Consider the following 26,260-nt stretch of genomic DNA (forward strand, 5'->3'; position numbering starts at 1 on the left):
GTGCGGCCCAGGTTCCATCCTCTGCACCACATACAAACAAAGATGTTGTGTCCACCAATAACTAAAAAATAAATATTAAAATTCTCTCTCTCTCTCTCTCTCTCTCTCTCTCTCTCTCTCTCTCTCCCCTCTCTCTTAAAAAATTAAATATTCTAAATACAAATCAAGGACTTTCTATTTATTAACAGTCTGAAGTCTATTGAGATTCTGGATTATCAAATCATACATGTAATAGTTACAAAGGCTCTAATAGGGCTCAGGAGGAGTAGCTTTCTTGTGGTTCCAGAGGCAGGAGGAACACAGTAGGACTAAGCAGGGAAGGCATTATTTATTTTGGATTGTTGGAGTCATTATGTAGTATTAAAGATTTTCTCCTTCAAATTCTTGCCAAGAATGGCTTAAAATTGGGTCTAAAAAACATACAGAACAATGCAATTGGAATGGACGTGGAGAAGGAGGGTGGTGGAATCCACACCATGCAGACCTGTAGCAGGGAGGTAGCAGTAAGAAGGGCCATATGCTATGGACCTCAAGCTCTGCAGCTGAGCCCATGTTTTGGAGTTAGATGTTTCAGTAGGTCAAGTTCAAAAGAAGTGTTCACCTTCCAATCCCTATAACACTCAGAAAGTGGATTTATCTAGAAATAGGGTCTTTGATGGAGTCATCTTGATGAGTTCCCACTGGAAGAGATGGTTTCTAAAGTCAATGGTTCATGCTCTTATGAAAGAAAGGAAAGGGAGAATAGATTATAGAGTCCCAGAGGACACACAGGAATAAGAAAGCCACAGTACTGACAATTAATAAAGGGTGTGGCTAACCAAGCCACACCCATAGCTGGCGGTCACCCACAGCTAAGTTCATGCTATTACCCACAGCCAAGAAACATGCATGACTCAGACCTTCCCTATCTATGAGCCTCCAGAAAGACACTCCACTGACTCCTTGATCCTGGGCTTCTGGCCTCTGTACATGGAAAGTAAATTTATGTTCAAATGCCAGTTTGTGGTCTTTTTCCATGACAAACCTCAGAAACTGATAGAGGCACATTTAAAGGCATTCCTGTCTCTACTGCATGGTATTGGACAATTTACTTCTCACTTCTCCAAATCTTCATTGGCAATGTAATAAACTGAAAAAATAAACTTAAATCCATGATAATTTCAGGGGGAAATATGGACAAGGACCACATTCAATCCACAACTGAAAAGACTATGAAAATAAAGTGAGACAACAGAAGTAAGGTACTTGGAGCAATTTCTGAAATGCAGCAAATGCTTAATAGATGGTAACTTCCAGCTATAGAGGTGGCAGCAGGAACAAGTATACAAGGCTCATACATAGACATTTGGCATAAGGAAGTATAAGCAAGCATCAGAATTCTGGTGACAAGAATGAGTTTTTAAGTACTTAATAGCGTGTAAATGGCAATGAGGAAAGGAACATGGTATATAGAGATATTCCTGAAGTAACTTGTCACAACATCAGGTAGGAGCACACACACACACATACACACACACACAAAAAACAGAGCAAAATAGCATGGTTTATGCACTTAAGTTCAGAAATGAAGGGTGTGTGTGAGTAAGCATGGAAGGCCAGAACCAGCTGCCTCTGATGTTGTACCTAGCTAACCTGCCATTGCCAGATGGGTCTGATGGATGGTATTTTCCAAAAACATCACTTGTGGTCTGAGGATGTAGCTTAGTGGTAGAGCCTTTGCCTTGTATGCACAAAGCCCTGGGTTCAATCTGCAGCACTTAAAAACAAAAATGACCTGCTATTAATAAACTATGTCAGTTACTGATAATTAATATTTTATTTTTTAATTTCAATTCTCTTGTGTTCCTGAGAAGACAGTTGTGACTTAAAAGTTTAAGGTTTAATAGTTTAATTTTAATGTTGGGGAGCAAGTCAAGAAAAGAACGAACAGTACAACTAAAAGAGAATCTGAAAGTATTTATTACAAATTAAGTGAAAGCTTAGTGACAAATGCCTCACTGTCCCTTGGAATAAAACATCAAATAGTAATCATTCCTTAAGTGGCATTAGTTCCTTAAGAAAATGGCACTGGAACGGCTAGGTGGGTGCCTGGGCGGGTAGTACGCCTGCGCGAGACCGGAGCACTAACCGAAATCTGCGGGGCTCATCTGGTAGGGCAGCCCGAGGCGGGGTGACTTTCGGACGTCGGTGAGGCGGGTTTTTGTTGTTTTGTTAACGTGAATAATGCCAATCAAGGTACATTTGAAATAAGGTGGCACAAAATAAGCTAGCCTAATTGAAGAAATATTATCAGTTATTACATTTCACATTGGAAGGACAACCTGGAGACAAGATTCTATTGCTTTCATTAAGCATTCCTCATGGCAGAAAAAAGACAGTCCTACAGTGTAGGGGAAGCAATGGAGGAACTTGTAGGACCAAATGGACAAAAATGGGCAAATATGGATCCAGAAGAACGAATGTTAGCAGCTGCTACCGCATTTACCCATATCTGTGCAGGACAGGGTGAAGGAGATGTCAGGAGAGAAGTCCAATGTAGCCAGTATGATCCCTACAGTAAAGCTTCAGTAACCCCAGGGAAGCGACCTGCATTTCCTGTACAACTGCAGTACTCACAGATAGAAAGTCATGCCACATCAGAAACGGTCTCAGAGGCTTCCCAAAGACTCCGAAAGCCAGTAATGAAGAGAAAGGTGCTTCGTAGAAAGCCAGGAGGAGAAGTATTAGTGACAGATGAGTCAATTATCAGTGAATCCGAATCTGGTGGAGAAACTGATCTGGATCTCTGGGACTTACGACAAAGGTTGATGAATCTGCAGTTCCAGGAAGACAGGGAATCCTCAGTTGATACTTCACAAAATGTTGATCTACCACACGAGTACCAAGGAATTTCACAAGATCAGCTCATTTGTTATCTTCAAAGAGAAGAAATGGACCCTCCAGCTTATGAACAAGATCTGATTGTTGCCAGCAGACCCAAGTCCTTTATTCTCCCAAGGCTGGACCAGTTAAACCGAAATCGGGGCAAGATAGACCGGGTAGCCCGATATTTTGAGTACAAAAGAGACTGGGACTTAATGCGGTTACCTGGTGAAGATCATAGGAAGGAGTTACGCTGGGGTGTCCGAGAACACATGCTTTCCCAAGCAGAACCCCAATCTAAGCCTCAGCATGTATATGTTCCAAACAATTACCTAGTACCAACTGAGAAGAAAAGATCTGCCCTTCGTTGGGGTGTTCGCTGTGACCTTGCAAATGGTGTCATGCCCAGGAAGCTTCCCTTCCCTCTCTCTCCTTCTTAAGTCTTTTTTCCTTGTTTCTCCTTCCACAGGATTGTTTAGGATAACCTGCTTCTTTGTATCTCCTTTTAAATAGAAAAAGGACTTGAAAAGCCCACAGAACACTGTATAGAATAAGAACTTCACCCATCATTGGTAGAAAAACTAGGTGGGGAGGTATAGCTTTATATCACATAGGTATTAAACATCACTTAACTTTCAAATTACCACTCAAGAGCAGCAATTGCATGAGAATATCAATGCTAGAGAAAGAAAACTTACCTTTTTTTTGTATTTTGTCAAATTAGTAAGCACCATTTCTGTTCAGTAACCTTTTTACCTTGAGGCAGTGTGGATTGCTGTGTTCTAATGTGTTTTTAAAGTTGGTGGGCATTAAGCTTATTAAAGAATTTTGGAAATTCATGAGCTTGAACCTTATTTTATGAAATATTTCCCAAGTAAGACCCTAGACCTTTCTCACCATCTAAATAAAAGCCAAAAAAAGAAAAAGAAACTTGCCTTTATATTCCTAAAGGATGGGAGACAGGTAATGGCATAGATAACCCCATTATTAAATTCTAGTAAATACAGGTACTTTTAAATAGATGCCCTAAAACAGTATTATTATGACACAGTATCCTAACCCAAGTTTTCAGGAATTATTTCAATGAGATATTGTTCTGAAATACCATGCTTTTTATTTTAATATTTATAATTTTTTAATTTTCTTTGGAATTATGCCTGTCATTTGAAGACTCTCAATAGAACTTCAAAGTACACCTGGAATCAGATTTAAATATCAAAGTGAATCTGGACTGTTCAGATCAAATAAAAATTGTACTCATCTTAAAAAAAAAAAAAGAAAATGGCACTGGATAGGCTGAAAGGACTTTTAAGTAAGTAAAATAAGTGACAGACTAGGAATAAAAAGCAAAAAAAAAGAGTAGGATGCTAAGATTTCACTTAATGGTAACAATAAATAAATTTCAGAAAAGCTAAGAACAGATGTACAATTTAAGTTTCCATAAGAACACATTTAATTAATATCACAAAGATGTAACTTTAAATACATTTATGATAAATATCTATTTGCAATAAACATCTTTTCTGGAACTTTCTGAAGGTTATAGCTAAGCTGTCCTCTATTTCTTACAGTCTTGGCTAGTTTTTGTGGATGTGGAAATAGATAATTCACAGCTTTCCAGGAGACTATTTCTTTAATATGATACAAAGTAAAGTTGAGATAACCTTTCAAGGAGAAACTATCACAGCACTGTGATAAAAAAAACACCTGTTGTATCAAGATTGATATGTAACTATTTTTCTCCATATATCTTAAGAAATATAGAAGTAATGATTTTTTTTGCCTTTTCAATATATCAAATTTTAAATTAATGAAAACATATTTTATTACAAAGTCAAAACCAAATCAGAGTCCTACACATGATTAGTTCCTAGTTACAAGTATCTGGTACACTTAATATATTTGGTAGCCAAAGATCTATAATTATAGGGAAATAAATAACATAATGGAACGGGGCCATGGAACACAGACATAAGAACATTTAGATTACCAAATTATTGTTTGTATCTCTTCTGTCTTTAAATTATAGAAAATATTTCCTAATTTCTATTAAAAACCTTTTTTAAGCCTTTCATTGTACCTGTTGTAAAAGTATATGAAAAATTGAAAATATAATACTGATTGACATAAAGAATATCATAGTAATAACTACAGGAAAAAACTGCTTTTATGGTTCTCTCAGTAGATCAACATTTTAAGGACATGTTAGAGCAGCTTCTCTTTGACTGCTTCATGTAATGTTCTTCAGATGTATTTTATCTAACTTAATGCATTGTTTAAAATTTAGATTTAACACAAGTGGGAGAATTCTTATCATTGTGGCCACAAAAAGTATTTAAAAGTTGTTATGAACTGTCACATATTTCATTAAGTACTGTTGATCAGAATTCTTGAGTTATAAATACAGCTTGGTTTGCAGGTTATTGCAATCAAGAGCTTATAATCACTATATTCATAGTTAGGTAATGTGTTTACTGCATAACCTAGGTACATTGCCATGCTTGAAAGTGTATAAATTCTATGAATTAGTTTTGTATGAGAGAAAGAATCAGCAATCACTGTGCATCTTTTGCAAGGCACTGAACTTGAATATATTCAGAATGAATTTCTGAGCTATGTTATGGTTAACAAATATCCATATTCTCAAATTTTAGATCTCTTTTTTCAGAACAATCATTCATTCCTTTATTAATGCATTGTCTCACTATGTTAGTATGTTAGTGTATATATATATATATATATATATATATATATATATATATATATATATGTACACACAGATATATGTGCACATATGTATATGTATATGTCTATTTTATTTTAATGAAAATTTTATTTAATTTGTCCCTAAGTGTGAATGCCTTCAAACTACATTGATTCAACAAGTGCTTTCTGCTAGTCTATACCATTTTCAAAGAAAATACTTTGTAGTCCCATGTATGTTTTGCCATTTCCCACAATTGGACTTCTTCCCTTCTATTTATTCCAATTTTTGTTTAAATGAAATAAGAGATGAATATGCAGGTATTCTTGTTCTTTGGAACATATATAGATGGAACAGTAACCCATAGCAAAATATCATGGACAAGAACATCACACTGGCAAAAACTGATTTGAAGTTTAAGTTGTTAGGAGTCAATGTGAATTTGTCTAGTACCAGAAAGGATCCAGGTGGCAACTTCTCTTGCCATCACTTTCACAGTACTTCAGTAAATAGTTAATAACCTCTTACTTCAAGAACAAGCTGACAAATGCAATGGAAAGAACAGAGATCTCATAAGAAGGGGGTTGGTCCCATATCCCTACACAACTAGTTGTATAGCCATAAAAACCTTAAAAATTTAAGGTCATATAGTATATGTAAAAATACAAATATATACAATTAATTTTACATAATTGTTTATGATTTTATTAATTAAAAACGGCAGTGGACATTTTCTCACAAAATATAATTTTCTTGATATGGGTTTACAAAAACCCTGATTGATGTCACCTTTTTTCCAGAATCCTCTATCTTTTATGACAGGTAATTTAAATGCTGAGAGTTTTGACATCTTACTTTGTAAAATAGTAAAGGAAGCTGCTACATCAACTCTAGGATGCTTTCCCTCTTTTGATAATATAAACATAGTCTCTCAAGGTGGAAATACAGCTAAACTCTATAAAATTATAATAATCTGGTTTAATTTGAAAACTATATAATATATAATACATATAGTTCAATAAAATAATAATGAAACATTACCAAAAAATATATATATATTCATGGAACACAAAAATATTTTCTATTAACTATTGATCATGCCTGTGTAATACAAGATTTAAAATTGTTTCCATTTGAATTAGAATAAGAAATAATTGTCTGTTTTTATTTTTATGTTCCAGATAGAAAAATAAAAAAGTTCCAAAATTTCAGCTTCAAATGTGGAAAGATTGCTTTTCTTTGAATTGAAAGATAGAAGGATCATAATCACAAAACAGGACAATCAAGAGGGAAGGGTGAAAGAAAGGCAGAGAGGGATAGAAGAAAGAGAGAAGAGAGGGCTGGGGATGTGGCTCAAGCAGTAGTGCGCTTGCCTGGCATTCGTGCGGTGCTGGGTTAGATCCTCAGCACCACATACAAATAAAGATGTTATGTCCACCGAAAACTGAAAAAAAAAAAAGGATTAAAAAAATTCTCTCTCTTTCTCTCTGTCTCTCTCTCTTTAAAAAAAAAGAGAGAAGAGAAAGTGTGATAGTAAATATTGATGAAAAGCTATGTAAAGCTGGGTCTGTAGCTCAGTGGCAGAGAGCTTGCCTAGTATGTGTGAAGCACTTGTTTGGTTGCTTAGCACCACATAAAAATAAACAAATAAAATAAAGGTATGCATTACATCTACAACTACAATTTTATATATAAAAATAAAAAGCTATGTAGAAACAAAAAGCAAGAGAAATAAGTGGCAGAGTTTCACTTAAGAGTCCAAACAGACAGATTAAGTAGTTGAGAAAGGGTTTCCCTGGCTGAAGGAAGATATCCCAAAGTCTTGCTGTGAGAAGGGATGAGTTTGAACAGTTAAAGCAAAAGGGAGAGGGTCAGCAACTGGGGAGTGCCAGCCAAAGGAGAAAGTAACTCAGTTCAGACACAAGTATGAGCTGATCACAATGAAGTCACAATAAAGATCTGTATTTTTTTTTCAATGTGTGATAGGTTGTCAATGGATAATGGTAAGCAGGAGAGGATATAACCTGATTTACCTTTTAAAATAATTACTGGGTGCAGCAGGAAGAAATAATTATAAGGAGCAAAGCAGAAGATACTGTAAAAGGCCACTGTAGAAATCCAGGTGGGAGAGATGGTGGCAGCTGGCCTTAAAGGTAGAATGTCAGGTGGGCTGAGTGGTCATATATGTCTTTGAGAAAAGTCAGCAGAGTTTGCAGATGGGTGCTTTATTGGATTAGGAATAATATTTTAATAATATTTTATTATTCCTAATAATAAAATTTTAATAAATTTTTAAAATATATAGAAAAAAATCTCATAATTCTTTAAAAGCTTTTGGGAATACGTTAGAATAAAGAGGCAAAATGATAATGAAGGAGAAAGTGGATAATTGAAGAAGAAATGAAAACCTTGTATTCCTGTATCACTTTTGAAACTTAATGGATATTATATGAGAAAATAACCTTTATAAATTATTAATATATTACTTTTTAAAACTTATTCTCCCAAGGATCTAGATAAAATGTTAAATTCTACATATAAAAAATATATGTTTAAGATTATCCTTCTGGAAATGATCCCCATTCTATCTGGAATGTGCATTTTTTACCAAGACGTTCTTTCCCTTAAGAGAGTCCACACTGCATTCCCCCCTGAATGTGTATCTGCTTTCCTAAGTAAATCTCCATCTCTGAAAAAAATCTGTTTACTTAAATTAATTTCAAAAATATTTCAAAAATAAAATAATTTATATTAAAAATCAATCATTCATTGATCAATGTGTTCAAATGGTTGAAAATAGCTCAGAATCAACTCTCACTTCACATAAGATTGAGGTACTGTTTTGGATGTCAATATGTTAAAAAGTGATATATTTTTAGAAAGGAATTTAAAATCTTGTGTGTTTGCACTGTCAAATGATTTCATATCCCTACTGTCAAGTAAATATAATTCAATTTAAATGACATTTAAGATATTTATCTACATTTGCCATAAAAAGTACCTGATACTTATTCCTAAATTTATATATCTAACTATGAATATTTGATTTTGGTTGTGTTGCAATCAAAACTTGGCATAAGACTATGCCAAAATTTTTATCTTATCACAAGGTGAAAAATTGGGAAGAAATATTTATATAATTCTCATTAAACTAAATGTCATTACCAAGAAGATGTTTCTTTGCAAATAAAACACACTTCACTTTTCCAGCGCAATTTTATACTTTACCTTTAGAGAAAAATATATTTGTGTTTATGTATTTGGTGGTGCCTGGGATTGAACCCAGGACCTCACATACACCTGGCTGATGGCCTACTATTGAGTAATGCCTCCAGCCTATGTTATAAAATCTTAGTTGATTTTTTTATCATAGTACATTTACCATGATGGAAACAATAATCAAAAGAGTTTCTTCCTGTGCATCTTCATTGTGTCTATATGGAAAATTGAAGCTAATGCTGCTGTAACTAATAATATACTCATTCAAATTGTTATAATCTGGCAGTGATATAAAACAATGTCCTTTTTCAAGTAGTAATTGGATGAAATTAAAATTAACTAACATCTACTTATTTTTAGAGATATATTAAATATATTAGATTAAACATAGATATGATTTTTCAAGATTTATTCTTTTTTTACAGAATAGAAATTAATTATATTTCTGAACTACACATTGGAAGGTTTTTGAAAAAAGAACATTTTATATTTCTAGAGAAAAATAATTTATTATTTTCTAAAATTTATACTTAATAGAGTAGTAAAAGGACTGACTTTCATAGACCACATCTCAGATTTATACATGGGTAAAATTGTTCTGAAACACGGATAAAATATATCGATGTCAGCACACAGTCTAAGGAATAATCAGGAATTCAATACTCATTCTGAGAACCTACACTCTGCTGGTTGCATTCTCTTTGACAGAAATCTCTTGTAACAACATAATCCCACTATATTTCTCTTAGTACTCAGAAAACTCCTTTTTAGAGTCCTATGACAGTACCCTTCTTCTAGTCAACGTGGGCTTTCTTTTCTCCTACTGGCTATTGAAGGATTGAAGACCTCATTTATTCCTTGGTTTTAGTTTTCACATACACTTCATTAAGTCCCCAAATGATGTTTTCTGCTCACATTCAACTGTAGAATACCAGACTCACCCTTTTCACTAGCATGTCTAGAGGCACTTCAATTTCTAGATGTCCAAAATTCAAGTCATTCTTTAATGCTGGTTTGTACCCTTTCCAGTGAACTCTGCTTCCATTTATGGCAGCACTATCTTCTTGACTTCTCATTATATAAGACTAGGAGCAACTTCAAGTGAAAGTTTCTGGAGCCAAACCACAAAAAACTGAATGACAGCTGTCCTACCTAATGTTATTCCTATCTCTGCCCTTCACTTTCCTCATCCATGATGTGTGTAATATTAGTACCTGCTTCATGTGGTTATTGCAAAGTTAAAATGTGAAACACTTAAATAATGATTGGTACTGTACATGCACTATGTGGATGCTTTTCTTCTTATTTTTTTACCTTTATCTTCCTCAATGCAGACCCTCCAGACTCAATCAGTCACTAAGTTCCTCCAGTTCTAAATCCAAAATATTTCTGAATCCTGTTCTCTTTGCTTTCCAGAAGTTGGGCAAATCTAACAAGGTAATTTGTTGCACATTTACTTATATAATTTCCTTTCTTAATACTGCTTTGTTGTTTCCCAGCTTTCTCAGGGGATGAGGAATGCAAATGACTAATATTATATGTAAGTGGCTCACGTGCCTGATCTTTGACTCCCTCTCCTTCCAGGCAGGTATGAATCCACTGAAGATCTCTAATCATTTTACTCCACATACTTCCCATTTCCCCAGGTAGCAAAGGACTCCCATCTCTACTTGATGAAGCACTGTTTACTAAGCCCCTCAATACAAAGATGGCTTCTCCTGGGGCATTTCTCTATACACACACCTCTCAAACCAGACTAACCTACTCTGAGCACTCACTTGACTACCACACTTCCCGTCATAAACATGACCAGTACTATAGCTAAGCAACTCGGTAGGAACTTTATTGTTCACCTCTTTCTCAGTGGCAAGGACAGTGAGAGAGAATGTCAGGGCATCTCAATACAGCACTCTTTCCTTAGCATCCAGCATATTAATTCACCTGTCCAGTGGAGAAATAAATATCCAGCACTGTATCCTGCTCTTATGGAGATCAGAGTTTAATAAGAAAATGAGAGTCGGCAAAAGCAAGTGGGAGAAGTATCATGAGGGAAATACACAGTGTCTTTTTACTTCATGGGGACAAGCCTTAGCTTGATTCAGGCTAAGATTGCAGGAGAGCTGGAGTAGCTAGGTGAAGGATATGGACTGGCTGAGGAAGAACTCCTTTGCACACTCTCTGAGGCCAAGAAGGATACATTCTGTGGAAAGGGGAGGCAAGTGGCTTGTTCAGTGGATAGTGTGAGTTTGCACAGAGGATCCCATGAGACCCATATCTTGTAAGCCCAAGGGGCTCTCTCAAAACATTCTTCTCTAATCAAGACTTCTGGGACTTTCTGATTCCTCTGAGATGGAGAGAAATTAGTTGATATGATGTCAGGTTGAGGACTCAAAATCTGTTTCAATTTTCTTAAGGACAATAACTATAATAAAAATATGCTGACTTTTGCTATGAATTTGTAAATCAAAATTCTTAGTTTATACATACACACAAATATATTAACCCCAATACACAGAGAGAAAGTTCTGAAAAATACATACAAAATTATAGGTTGGCTGCATGTGATGGAAAATCTTCATACAGTCTGTTTATACTTTATATATTTTTTACTTTATACATATCTCTTGTTTGCTTATCAATCTCACATACCTTTTGACATTAATTGTGTAATTATAACTTTAAAAAGATTAGTAAATATCAGGTAGAATATGTATTTCACTTAGAATATAGTTTGATAGGTATGCTTGACTTTAGTTTGAAAAATGTGTTGTAATCTAAAAAACCATCATACTTCTCTGTGCCTTGGAGAAGGCACATGTGGAAGGAGACCAGGATGCTAGAATGGTAATGAGCTAATATTTGTATAATCTTAATCACTAACATTTAAGACTTGATTTCTATTCTGATGCATATGTGGGATTTCTCTGCTTCAAGCCATCTCAATTAGCTATGCAAAGGGGTGAAAGTTCCAAGGATTTGTTTGGCAACACATTTCTGAAAGGCCTTTTGGTGCAGCTGCCTTACATTTGTTTCATCAAGAGACTAAGCAAAACTAAAGTAGTTCTTCATGATGAACTGGCAGGAAAGTGCCAAGATAGTTTTATTGCTTATCAACTTGGCAGTAGGAAATGTTAAAATATTACAATCTCTCATATCTATGAACGAAGACAGGCTTTCAGCGGATGGCTCTCCAGCTCAAGCATGATTAAGATGCAGCCACATGGCACTGGCTTATATTTTGAGCCGATAAAAACAAGATAGAAAAGTTGGATACTTTTAAATGTATTAATAGTCATTTATCAGGAAAACTCTATGGATTTGAGGCAAATCCTAATGTAAGGAATTAAACTGTCTCCATTTTGATGTTGAAAAGTGCTGGAACTTGCATCGATCAGTGGAATTGCTGCTGCATTTGGGAAAGAGGATTACATCTACTGAGAAATTATGTGCCAAGAAGCATCCTGAGATAAACAACTACATTGAAAAGAAACTGACAATTTACCATACATTTCCAGAATTTAAAGGGTTGTTGTGGGATGTTTTCTTTTCATGCAAATTGTGGAATGGATGAAAGTGACAGCATGGTGACATCAGCTAAATAGAAACATGCTGTAGACAGTCATTGCAGATGTTTCCTCACAGGCCTGCCAACTCACAGGGCACTGCAAACCACCCTCGATTTAAACACTTGGGCTGGACCTAAAGAATGATGCTACTTTTGCCAATGAAGCAGTGGTTTTCTGCTGTGAAACCTCACTTACAAAGTTTTATATATTAAACAACATGAAGGGTTCTTTTTTCTTGCTTGTTTTAATATGAAGGCCACTTTGATCAATATATTGAATCATTGCGATTGAAATAGCAAATCACAGGGTTTTCAATCCTCCACAATTACTATAATTGATTTTAATTGTCAAAACATTTGATCATAACAGTTTTAGCAAATATTCAAATTATTGAAGAATGTAAAAGAATATCTTCTCTGTTGTGTCTACCAGATTTCAGTTTATGACTGATGTTAAAGGTGACTGATAATTGTCATTAGACAAGATTTTCATTTCCATATAACATATCTATATACATAAATTCATCCTACATATTTATAAATAATAAGATTTGCCATGTAAAAATTTGGAGAGGAGTCAGTTTGCTATGGGAGAAGAAGGGGTCTCTGCAGAAGAGTCCATGGACTAGCCAGAGAGAAGAGGGAGTTGTCATCTAGGGTTCTTGGCTTATATGATGGGAAAAAATTTTAGTACAGGCCAGTCAGAGGCATCGAGTCTGATTTAAGAAAACGTATACACGATGAAGAGAGAATGAGGGCAATATCAAGACAGAAATGCCTTTTGGTGTAAACTACAAGATATATACATTCAAGGGAGAATATGGGCGATCTTGAGAGTGGGATATGTAGTTTTGGGGGAGTCCCAGTTCATCTCTTAAAGAAAACATGGTGAGGGGTGTATATGGAAATGTATGCAGGGATGATATCAGTTTGGTGCTCTCAAGATGGGTTCTGGTGCTCTTGGCAAATCTCCAAATTCTTAGGCTGACATTGTCTTCATTATCTGATCAATAAAGAGCATTGAAAAGTCCCCAAAATTATAATTTCCTCAAGATATTACATCTCTCTTTTATCTATTTATTGGGAGTTATTTTATAGTGCACAGGGAGATTTACAGAATAACTAGGAATTTGTATGTAATAGGCAGGAAAGAGAGACTGAATTGGGGAGTGACAGCTCTGAAAAATTTAAGAAAATTCTGAATTAAAGTCTTTCCCCTCTTCTTCCTTTATGTCTCTTTTGTACCTATTCTTTTATCAATTCTATCCAACCTCAAATGACAATGAAACAAATGTTGTAAGATCTTATATGTCTGACTCAAAATATTCTAGATTTTATTCATATTCAGACATGCACTTGAGGTGTAAAAAGTAAACGTAATTTTAAAAAGAATTCCATAAAATTCAAAGACAAATAATTTAGAGTCTTCCTTCTAACTATGAAAGGAAGACAAGTATATTCATTATGAATTTATTTTCTCATAATTAATATGTTTTAAAGCATAAATATTAATACACATTTTGTAAGTAATCTTTGAGAAAGAAAAGCAACTAAAATTTTCACTAACAGAAAAAACAAATGTACCTATTTATTTTTTCAGAGTTACTTTCTATTATTTTAATTCCATTTTATATTATAAATTTAAATATAATTAGGATTTCAGACTTCCTAATTCTAAACCTTTCACATTATATATAAGGTAACTGGTCATTTTATAAATTAGCAACCTTTGGACCTACATCTTTATAATTCTTCAGTCAAGCTAAAATACTAGATTATATTGTTTGAATTGTTCATGAAAACAATAAAAGACCATGAGTGCCATTTTTAATTTTCAAAGACAGGATAGGTTATGTGAAGTATAAGTAGAAAATAAAAGTAAATGAATTATCCAATCAATAAATGGGCAAAGTAACTAAATAGATACTTCTCAAAGTAAGAAACACAGATGGTCAACAAGTATATAACAAAATGTCCAACAATTCTAGCAATTAGAGAAATGAAAATTAAAATTATGATGAGATTTTATCTCAATCTAGTCAGAATGGCAATTATCAAAAATACAAGTAAAAATAAATTGTGGCGATGATAACGAGAAAAGACTGCCCTCAAACATTGTAGCCGGAACTACAAATTAGTGCAACTACTCTGGAAAACAGTATGGAGATTCCTCCAAAAACTAGGAAGAGAACTACCATTTGACCCAGTTATCCCTCTCCTTGGTATATATCCAAAGAATTTTAAAAATCAACATATTACAGTGATATAGACGCATCAATGTTTCTAGCAGCACAATTCATAAAAGCTTAGCTATGGAGCAAACCTAGGTGCCCTTCAACAGAAAAATGAATAAAAAAATATGATATAATACACAATGGAATATTAATCATCCATAAAGAAGACTGACTTTATGATATTTGTCATTGAATGGGATGGATCTGAAGATTATCATGTTAAGTGAAATAAGGCAATCCATTAAAACCAGAGATTGAATGTTTTCTTTGATGTGTGGAAGCTAACACAGAATAAGTCAGGGTGAAGGATCAGGAGTTTAGTGGAGTAAACAAAGGTAAACGAAGGGAATCGAGGGGAGAAGGGAAAAGGAAAGACAATGGAATGAATCTGATATAACTTTCTTACCACATATATGAATATACAACAGTGAATCTCACCATTGTGTGTATCCACAAGAAACTAATTTAAAAAATAAATATTTAGCAAACTGACAAAATAACTGAATTAGAACAAGATATATTTCATGCTTGCATAATTATGTCAAAATAAATTCTATTATCATGTATAACAAAAAGAACAAATTAAAGAAAAATTGTCAAAATGGGAAATTTGGAAGCAAGTTTTTAAAATGTGAAATATCTCTATACTGGAAACCTCATTGATTCCATATTAATACTTTCTTTTTTTTAACACAGTCATTTATTTTCTCTTTTCAATTTAGAACAACAAATCATGCCTCTATGACCATGTTTCACTTATGCTTTGTTTAAGCAAATTGCTGGTGTCTTTCAGAACTCGTTTTATATGATGAACACTAGTTTGTACAGAGAGATGGTAGAACTTATCCAGAGAAATTTCAGACACTTCTCAATGCTTGTCTTTTTTTTTTTTTTTGAGCTATAATGTGGTACATATACACAATGGAATATTACCCAGCCCTTAAGAAGAATGAAATTATGACTTTTGCAGGTTAATGGATGAAGCTGGAAAATATCATGCTAAGTGAAATAAGCCAAAACAAACAAAAAAAACCTCAGAGGCAAAAAGTTTTCTCTGATAAGCAGATGCTGGTCTATAACGTGGGGGATATGGAAAAATGAAGGCATATTGGATTGGGCAGAAGAGAGTGAGGGAAGAAGACGGGGTGTGGACATGGGAAGGATGGTAGAAAGAAACAGACATGATCACCCTATGTACATGCATGATTATATGACTGGTGTGACTCTGCACCATGTACAGCCAGAAGAATGAGAAATTGTGCTTCATTTGTATACAATGTGTCAAAATGCATTTTACTGTGATGTATGACTAATTAGAACAAATTTTTAAAAATAGATTTAAAATAAATAAATTATACTATTTGACTTTGGGAAATTGGTGGGATGGATTGAGAGGACTGCACATCCATGATGGCAAAGGTCGTTTTCCACAATTAAAATCAGACATGTTAAATGGGAACACAAAACAGTGTTTCGTGTTCTGTGAACACACAAAAAAGCTACTGAATGTTGTCAATAATAATCACTGAGAAACATACAGTACTGTATTTAGTAAATATTCTAAAACAACACCAAGACAGAGAATATCACTCCCAAAAGCCTCAAAAACTTGTGAAGAGATTCAGTAATGTCAATATTACATGTATATCATAATTACAGAACACTGGGAAAGCCTATTTCAAAATAATTTGCATGCACAGTCACATACTTAGGAATATGGAGAATGTATTACTCAAAATTGAATGTCAATTAACATACAAAAAAGCATAAAATTCAAAATAAGTCTTTACACTCAAGTGTGTTTCTTAGAAAAATTACACAGTTTTGAGTTGTAACAGGATTTTACATGTGGAAACTGCCTTGAAGATCATACTGAGAAGTCAAGTTAAAGAGCTTTGCATCATGATATTCACATTTGAGACTAGCAAAAGCATAGTTTTTTTAATGACTCATACATTACTCCCCTCCTTTTTTTTTTAACAGTGCTAGGGATTGAGTCCAGGTGAGCTCTACCACTGAGTTACATTCCCAGATGTTTTTATTTTTATGCTGACACATGTTCTCATAAAATTTCTAAGACTGAATTTCGACTTGTGATCCTCCTGCCTCAGCCTCCCATAGCACTGGAATTACAGACATGAGCTACTCTGGTCATAATCTGTAATTTTTTTTCCTTTTGTTATATTAGCTCACATTTGGTGATTTGCTATTGATCATTTCATGTCATCTTCGATACAATTTCAGAATTATTTCTTTTTGTGCAGGTAAGATTTTATGTACTAACCAACATATTCTATATTATAAAAGTAGATTTTCTTTTGTTTTAATCTACCACTGAGGAAACCCTCACCCCTATTTTCCCTGATATATGACATGAGATCTCTGTTCTTCTAAGCAGTCTGTTTTTGAACACTAAATACATCGTTATGGAGAGTCATGCACTCTAACCAGTGAATGAAGAAGGTATTCCATGCCACATCAGAGTTAAAGCAGGAACTCCAGGTGATAGCCATTCTATCCCCTCTTATATAGTGCAATTAAATAAAATTGCAAAATAAATTGGGCACTATTATTTATGTTAGCTTAAAATAATGGGAATTGTCAACATATACTAAAATAAACTATCTTTAAAATTTGCAGATCAATTACTCTTGATGAAAAATATTAAATTTATAAATTTTAAGACACATTATATCTATGTATATATATTTGTATACAATTTATTGATATAATCCAAATATATTTCCTAAAAGAGGTATGTGCTGAAATCTGGTATGCCAATGGGATATGTTATTAATAATTAGCCATCTACTAATGTTGCCTAGAAACAAAGCATATTGTTTTTCTACTAAATTGGAAACAAATGCAGGACATACAGAACTTACCATCAATGCTCACTTCTTTCCCTTGTGATGAAGTCAATGGGGAAAACAGAAATTTTGAAGCTGAGAGTAAGATAGTGAATTTCTTCTTTGTCTAGACCCCAAAAAAGAGTTGAGAGTAAAGAGAACACATCTTTCCTTTAAGAATTCCTTTGAGAAGTGTTATAGTTTGGATATGAGGTATTGCTACAAAACTCCTCTGTTAATGAAGCAATGTCCAGAGGTACAGTAATTGGATTGGGAGATCTGAAACCTAAAGTTCATCTTAGTTTGAAAGGACTAGATAGTAACTGTAAGCTGGTTGGGCATGGCTGGAGGAGACATATGACTGGGAATGTGCCCTGCAAGGGTACATCTTCCTTTCCCCACCTTCTGCCTCCTTAGTGCAAGAAGAGCAGGATTCTTTTACCATACCCTTCCCCCCATGATATGCTGACTCACCTTGGGCCCAGAGCAAGGAATTGGCCATCTATGGACTGAGACCTCTGAAACTGTGAACCTCAAATAAATTTTCCTTTTTTTAAGGTGTTCTTGTTGAGTATTTGTGGGACAGAGATAAAAGGCTAACTAAAACAAGAAGCAATTATAAGGGGAAGAGAATCCAGAAGGTGAAAACCTCCTCTGGTTTAGACAGAGTATTGTAGATTAAAACTCAGACCATGAAATGCTACCAGTGAGTGTGTAATGGGGAAGTAACCTTTAGAAGGTATTTTACAGTAAACATGGCAGTGAATGTAGGAAGATGTATGTCAATAACATTATTAAACAAGATTTTTGATTATTGTTAACTATGGGAAAATTATTTATTTTAGAAGAACGGGGAAAATTGAAGAAGAAAAAAGTTGAGGATGTTGTTCAATGAAGTTTATGTTGACACAAAGTTTCCAAGAAATTACAGAGTTTTGGAAAATGGGCAGAATATATAAAGGATTGATGAAGGGACATCATCTAAAATGTATCCTTTCATTAGATTGGGTCATTAGTTTCTCTTCATATATACATATAAATGTGATTTTCTTAGTTGTAGGTGGACAAAATACCTATATTTAATTATTTTTTAATGTGGTGATAAGGCTCAAACCCAGCGCCTCACATGTACTATGTGAGTATTCTACCACTGAGCTGCAACCCCAGCCCCTGGGCTATTTTTTTCTTAAAGAGTTTTAAATCATATCCAAATTTACATTTCTTGAAAATCTGATAAGAAATGAAAATATGAATTACTTCAGTCTCTGAGAAGCACTCCTGAGAGACAAAAGAAAGAAAAAAAAAGTATATAGCAACTTGTGAAGAAAGAGGGTCAGTTTTAGAATACTTTCATGGGTTTGCAATTATGTACTTTATAGACTGCGTGTGTTTATATCCTAAGCAGGGTGGCCAATAAAAGATGAATGACTTCATGCTGTTAAGAAAAACTGTAGGTGATGTGGATATAATTAAAACCTAACTGAAAATAAGAAAAAAAATATACAGAGATAAACTAAATACTTGTGTTAAGAATATACTAGCTATAGTCAAATTAATGCCATACAGATATCAAGTATGTGAGTCAAGACAAATGCTCTCCTTTTGAGTCTACTTTGGCAGTGTTAACTTTAAATAAATTCTAATTCATTTCAAAAGTATTACACTACACCATAATATATGAATACACATTATGACTTCATAATTTCATGTTTATATTTTTGTATAATGCTTATTATATAGAACTAAATGTGAAACAATTCTGGCACAAAGTACATAATAGATTTTTGAAGCATTGATTTTCACTGGAGACAGAAGTCTTCATAGTAGCCATGTCTCAGACCACTAGACAGGAAAAGAGTGGATGATGAGCCACTTCATTAAGAGAATGAAAACTAGTTCTTCATGCACAAAAACCATTAAGAAGACTTTTTGTCAAATTTATCACCTTGTGATAGATAAGAATAAATCAAAAATCAAGGATAATTGCAATTTCTCAGAAATACTTTCTATTTGTTCCAGCCATATACCTTCTTTTTATGATTCCTCTTTCTGTTATTAAATAAAATGCATGAAAAGCCAATATTATCTAAAATTTTCCACATTTGAGTGTAGAGAACAGTTTAAAACAATTCTTAAAGGAAGAGTCTCATCAAAACTTCTGGTGCATAAATACTTAGGAAGAGATAAATATTTCTATATTTTATTTATTAGACATGAGAAAATAAAATTGATGTTTCTACTGATATTTCACTTTGATAAGCCTTCCTAACATTTCTGAGTAGATATGGCAAAATTTTTTTTCTAAATATAAACACATGACCTTAGTATAAATTAATTTATTGAATGAAATAAATCAAGAAATGGTACTTTTTAAAATTTATTTATTTGATAATTTTTTGTCTTAACCAAGAAATACTTTGCTATAGGCATGTTCATATATATGCCTTAAGTTATAAATCAATAATATTCTTAAAAATCCAAATGTAAGTGCATCTATAAAACATGCATTATTTTATTATATTTAATGTTTATAAGACATTGAATTATTTATTATATCATATAATGATATATTATTATATCATAAGCTTTTATCAGCTAATTATATAAATCATAATGCTTAATTACACTTAATGTTTAAAGAGCAATGAAAAGCCTTTATAAGTTATAAAATATTTTTTAAAAAGCAAAATAATGTAGTATTTTATCTAATGCATGGCATCAGAATACTGCTGAACATAGTAACCTTAATAATAGAGATATTCAAGTTAGAACAAAAAATATTACTCTTAATAACTGAATCTAATGCATTAATTAATGTTTAACATTTTTTAATGCATTTAGTTTTTTTCCAAATGATTCCAAGTAACTAGTCTGCATTAATTAACTAGTGATTTCCACATTGTATATCTACATTGTGTATCATATGGTGATGATATTTTGTACTTTTCTAAAATATCTGAGCCCTACTTGAGGAAGCTTATTTATATCAATTTCAATATATTTGTTATTCCATAAACTTTAATTTTGTCTGTATACAAGATATAAAAAAATCAACATTTTAACTTTTTAAATGCAAATTTTAGCAGTATTATGTATATTTACATTGTTATGCAACCAACAATGGACAGATATATTGTATAAATAACAAGGTATAGACATAAAACTAGTATTCTATATCCAGAAATTTTTGGCCAATTTATTTACATTAAATTTGAAACATGTGTCCTTTCTAAATTCTTTTAGAATTTGTGTATGTATACATTATTTATATAATTTATACCAAAACAGTTAAGGGAAAATGCAGTTGCATGAGCTACTTTGTTTTTTTTTTTGTTGTTGTTGTTGTTCTGATATTCCAGGCTGTGTGACCCTCCTTAGTTCAGTGACCTTACCAAGATTTTTGTTCTTGAGTCTATCATCGTTCATTCAGATATAATAATCTTCAAGTCTATATCCTATGTGTTCTTATGTTTTGACTTTTTTTTTTTAGGTTTTAAAGTGTTTTGGTATTCTAAACTTCATACTAATATTGCAGCATGGACCATACCATATGTTTTGAACCAATACTTTATAAGACCATGCAAATGCCTGTGATATCTTGTGTCTTGAAAATTATTTTCATATTAATTCATAATATAATTTTGTCGAACTTAAATTTCTAATATCTCCATCTTTCAAGGATAAGAGTGCTCACACAAAGTAGTCATTCTTTCAATATGTGTTGGCCAGAGTGAATGAATTGCCAGGAAACATTAAAACAAGGACTCATTATGGACACACCAAGGGCAAGAAAATCAATAGATGCAGTACATATTAAGAAGAAAAATGTGTCAAGGAAACACACCATTATTAAGATAAAAAAGCACACATGTTTAGCTATTCTGCAATGTTTTGCATATGTGTAGCAATATTAGCTGGCCATGAATGCATCATAGAAAAAGATCCCCTTGGATTGGGCATTGTCCCTCTTTAAGAGAAGTGTAATTGAGTTCCACTAGCCTTGATTTAGAATAAGCAGAAAGATATAAGAATGTTTGACCTTGAAAAGACAATACTCCAGAGGGATGTAAAATATGCCGGTAGGAATTAGTTTCATTCTGTGTTGCTTTCGAGGAGAAGCTCTCTCAATGGCTCTCTAATCTAAATACACTGTTTGTGTGTGTAAAAAGGGGATGTGTCATAATCTTATGAGCTTGACATCACTGGATTTGGTATCATAGATCAATACCATAATCGGTAATGTGTTTAATTAAATTTTTTTAATGTACATTTATTTATAACCTATGGTCTGGCAGGTTCTTGGCCACAGTGATACTGAGATGAATCAAGTAGATTCCCATCTACTGGGTGGAGCCCATCAAGTCCTCAGAAGGTTATATTTGAATTTTGTAAGACACAATTTTCTTTGATGAATAATGCTACTAATGGACACTACAGATATAGACTGATTAGAGGGGTGAAACTTCTTGAGGAACATCTCCTGGGGAAAATGACTCCTAAGTCCTATGGAACTGTTAAGGCCTATTATAGTGGGAGTTCCCTGTTAAAAATAACTTGTTAATTCTTCTTATTATCTAAATACATTGTTGACAACATTTACATCTGCATCCATCACTGCATACATGAAGTTCATATAAACTTCATCTATGCAGTGATGGATGCAGAATTTTTACTAATATCTATAATGGCATGGGTATGAGGTGTTTCCTGAAAATTCCTGTTTATACAGGAATATTTAGAGGTAAACTTATTTGGCCACGAGACCTATAAACTTATCTGTCCATCTTAGTTTAAATCACTGGGTAATAACTACAGGCAGGTGGGATGTGGCTGGAGGAGATAGATCACTAAAGGATGTGGCCTGAAAGTGTATCTTCCCTGTGGCCTTTCCTCGCCACATGCTTTCTCTTTCTCTACTTCCTCACCCAGCCACAGGGGAGAAGCTTTCCTTCACCGAACATGTTCCCCCATAATGTGTTGCATCATCTTGGGCCCAGGGCAATGGAGTCAGTCTGCGATGGACTAGACCTCTGAAATTGTGAGCCGCTAATAAACAGTTCTTCTTCTTATTTGTTCTTGTTGATAATTTCTGTCAGAGAGATAAAATCAAAACAATATGGTTAAAAAATGCATCATTTTTGGCCAATTAAGTCTAAAAGGAAATGAAACTCAGTAACTTTTCAAATCAACTGATAACAAAAAACAGATCTTTTATATAGTGTTTTTAATTACTTAGCTGTGAAATTGAAAATGGAAATATATATTATGCTGCTAAAGTTCTTAGTTCTTACACTATTATTATTGTTCCTATCCTGCCATCTATCTTTAACAGGCTTATATGTAAAATATATTTTATACTGCTTTCTCCACATTATTACTTGTGTAAAGGTTGATTATTACTTGGTCAATCCTGGAGCCTATGATTTACTTAAAGAGATCACTCTCTGGTCAAAAATAATGCTTATTCAAGATGTTTCTCATGATAGAGCAATTATAATACAGCTAAGTCCAAACTAAATCCTTCATCCCATTCAAAATTATATCAGAAATTCTTTTCTGCAAACAGTGACCAGATTTTTTAAAAACACATTAAATAATAATCTCTCTTGAAAAAAAAAATGTATGTATGCTTTTTTTCCATATGGTAAATTAACTGTTACTTTATTAAAATCTACTTTTTTAAATATTATTTATTAAGTGGCTACTGTATCCTTGAAATTATTCTAAGTAAGTATTCTCCAAAAATACAGAGAAAAAAGCTTGCTTTCAGCAACTGATATTTTGTTGGGGACCACAAACCAAAGAGAATAATTAAGAAAAATAAACAGGGTTTTGAATAGCAATAAGAACTAAAGAGAAAATGACAAAGGTCATGAAATGCTGAGGAGTAGTATCTCTCATAGAATAATGACCCAACCCGAGTATTAAAAGTTGTTAATTGCTTGAACTTGCAGATGTGTTATACTATATGCAAAGAAGAGCTAAGTAGCAGGTATAATTTATCCATCAGATAATCTGCTATGGAGATGGGGATCATCCTGTTTCCTTTCAGTGGACCCAAGTAATCCCAAGGGTCTTTCTTAATGAATCAGAGGAGTCAAAAAAGAATTAAAGAAGCTGCTTCTGTTGCTGCCTCAGAAGATGGTGAATGGTGATGAGGATACAGGCAGTTAGGCATCCTCCAGAAGATGAAAATGTTTAGAAATGAACACAGCACTGCTGACAGCTGGACTTGAGGCTAACAAGACCCTCTAGAATTGATATGGTATCAAGCCATTATATTTATGGTAATTGGTGAGAGAAGCAATAGGAAACAAATTTAGCATGAGAGTTTGGATCAAATGACCAAGAATGTTTTAAAAGATAACTTTGAGAAAAAAAAATCTGAAGGAAGTTGAGAAAATTTTCATGAACCTACGATGGGATAACGTTTGCAGGAGGCAAGAAGAGAAGGTAGATTCCTCCAGTGAGTCAGGAAGGGTGTTAAGGGGAGACAATCAGAGAGCTCAGTGGGAAGGTGGGGATTTTGTGAAAACTTTGAGAGTCCTGCAGTTTCTGAAGACTTCAGAGAGAAGATCATTGGAAACTCACCATTATAGCTGCTCTAATGAGAACACATTGGTGGCCTTGGGGACTTCTTGGGGCTAGATTACTCAGTGAATGGAGAATGATGGGATTCATTTGTTGTTCATCTCCCAAACCCAAACTATAATGCTATTCTAAATTTCTAGGACTTGGAGGGAAGAAAATAACCTGATTCCCTTCTGTCTTTGAAAATATTTTCTTCTTCCATGACACGATAAAGATTGATTAAAATATAGCATAGACATTTCTGTCTCAGAATTAAGCTTTAAAGTGACATGAAGATGAATTGGGAAGAATGTAAAAGGCTTTTGCAATGAACCTTATTCTATGTATTTATTTGATATTTATTGCAAAATAAATAGATACACAGGGAAAAGACCATTGTGAATTGCTAAATCAGGGCATTGATATGGGGGATATTGTGTATCTTCCCTGAATAAAAGGAAAGAAAAAAACATGCTTGTATTTTCTGATTTGCAGGCAACAAAACATAAAAGAAAGTGGTTTCAAAATAATGAGTATCAAGTACACTAAAAATATTGCATATTATTTTACCTCTATTATGTGAAGGTAAATAATTTTACCTTTATTACATATAGGAAAAATATAGAGAGTTGTATTAATAAAGGTGAAACAGGAAAATAGATATACATTCATAAAAATTATTAAGAATCTTTTCAGTCTTCTGGCAGCCTTCTGTCTATTGAGGGAAGATAAGAAAAAAAGAGCAAGTGTGTACCATGAATAACGGGCATCTGTGCCTGAATCCTGTTGGATATAGTCACATATGAGTCAGAGCTGGTCATTGAGGCAGAAATGACTTCTTAGGAAAAACACACTAACATAGGAACAAGAAAGATGAGCAGCCTGCCATCTGTGGAACAGAGACAATAAGAGTGAGATGTCTGGAAAAGTACAGGGGCACAGGTAGCCTGGCAAGGCTGGGATAGCAGAGGTGGATGCTCCAAGGTGTGAACCTCAAATGCCACCCTCTCGGAATCTATGACTGGTGGTGGTGTGTGACTGCAGTGAAGGCATTTCTCCTGAGAGTTTCTCTATCCCAGCTATGTTTATAGGGAATATAACAATTCTGGAATTTGCATTGCTCAAATGAATCCCAACCACCTTGTCCTTTCTTTAAATCACCATCATTTTGAATATATGTGTAATATCATGATTGGTCCAAGACTAAAAGTTAGGTTATCAATGCTACTATACCATGGTCACCCACAAATTAGAAATGTCAGTCTCCCCCTGATTGACACAGTCACTACACTGCTGAAAAAGAAAGACAGCAGGATGAATCTGTCAATCTGTCTCAGATAATAATAATAACAACTGTAATGGTAACAACAACAACAATAATAATAAATCTATATTAAATCCAGTAGGATCTGTAATAACTTGGGGATTGTGCATAATAGTCCCCCAAATTGTGTTTTTATTCTGGACTGTCACCAAATAGATGTCAGAAGACTTTTTGTGATACTGAAAAGTGATCACATAATTTTCAAGATGCTTTCTCAAAAGGCTTATTTGTCTTTGAATAACACACTTGTCTGCCTGTTTTGCCCCTCTGGAGTCTTGTTTCATGTCATGTTCTCTCATCTGCTGGGCCTGAGGGCTCTTCCAGTGGGCTTTGAAGTAGGGACGCTCTGCTGTCTCCTCTCCTTAGAATGCCCCACCCTGTTTTTTTCCAGATCTGCCTCCTCTTCTCTGAGATTTCATCTCCACAGTCTTTCCTCAGAGGAGATTATTCTGACACCCCCACGTCCAAGGCACTTGCTCTTATAGTCTTCACAACACTCATCACCATATGAAATTGCCTAAATCACTGTGTACTTCCTTATGATCTGCTTTTTACTCCCACAAACACAAAACCATTAAATATAAATTTTGAAAGGAACTGTACAGAGAGTGTATGAATTATCATCCCATATGTCTCATATGCCACTATGGGACAGTTTGAGATTAGTTTAATTAAACTACAATTGGCTAAAGCACATGCACACTTTAGAGAATCACTAAGGCATACATAGTACCTGGAGAAGGAATAACAAGAGGGTGCTGTTAGCTTACTAAGACTGAAGGAGAGAGAGGGTCTAGGGACACAGGCATTATCTAGTGAGGGCCCCTGGGATAGAAGAAATGGAATGTGGGCTACTATGGGAATAAAAGCCCAGGCCAATTTCTGTTTTACTTGACAATACACTGCCAATAGACCTAAGGCTTCCTGGAGCCA

At 34.0% G+C, this 26,260-nt stretch overlaps 1 protein-coding gene across 1 annotated transcript; it reads left to right on the forward strand.

The window, feature by feature from the left end:
- Nucleotides 1-2,170: 2,170 nt before the first annotated feature.
- LOC143390212 (centriolar and ciliogenesis-associated protein HYLS1-like) lies at nt 2,171-3,334 on the forward strand. The gene has a single exon (XM_076842735.2). It carries the CDS (start codon nt 2,361-2,363, stop codon nt 3,300-3,302), a length of 942 nt encoding a protein of 313 aa, XP_076698850.2. The 5' UTR covers nt 2,171-2,360; the 3' UTR covers nt 3,303-3,334.
- Nucleotides 3,335-26,260: the final 22,926 nt, after the last annotated feature.

The sequence above is a fragment of the Callospermophilus lateralis genome, unplaced genomic scaffold, assembly GCF_048772815.1.
Source record: "Callospermophilus lateralis isolate mCalLat2 unplaced genomic scaffold, mCalLat2.hap1 Scaffold_227, whole genome shotgun sequence".
Lineage (NCBI taxonomy): Eukaryota > Metazoa > Chordata > Mammalia > Rodentia > Sciuridae > Callospermophilus > Callospermophilus lateralis.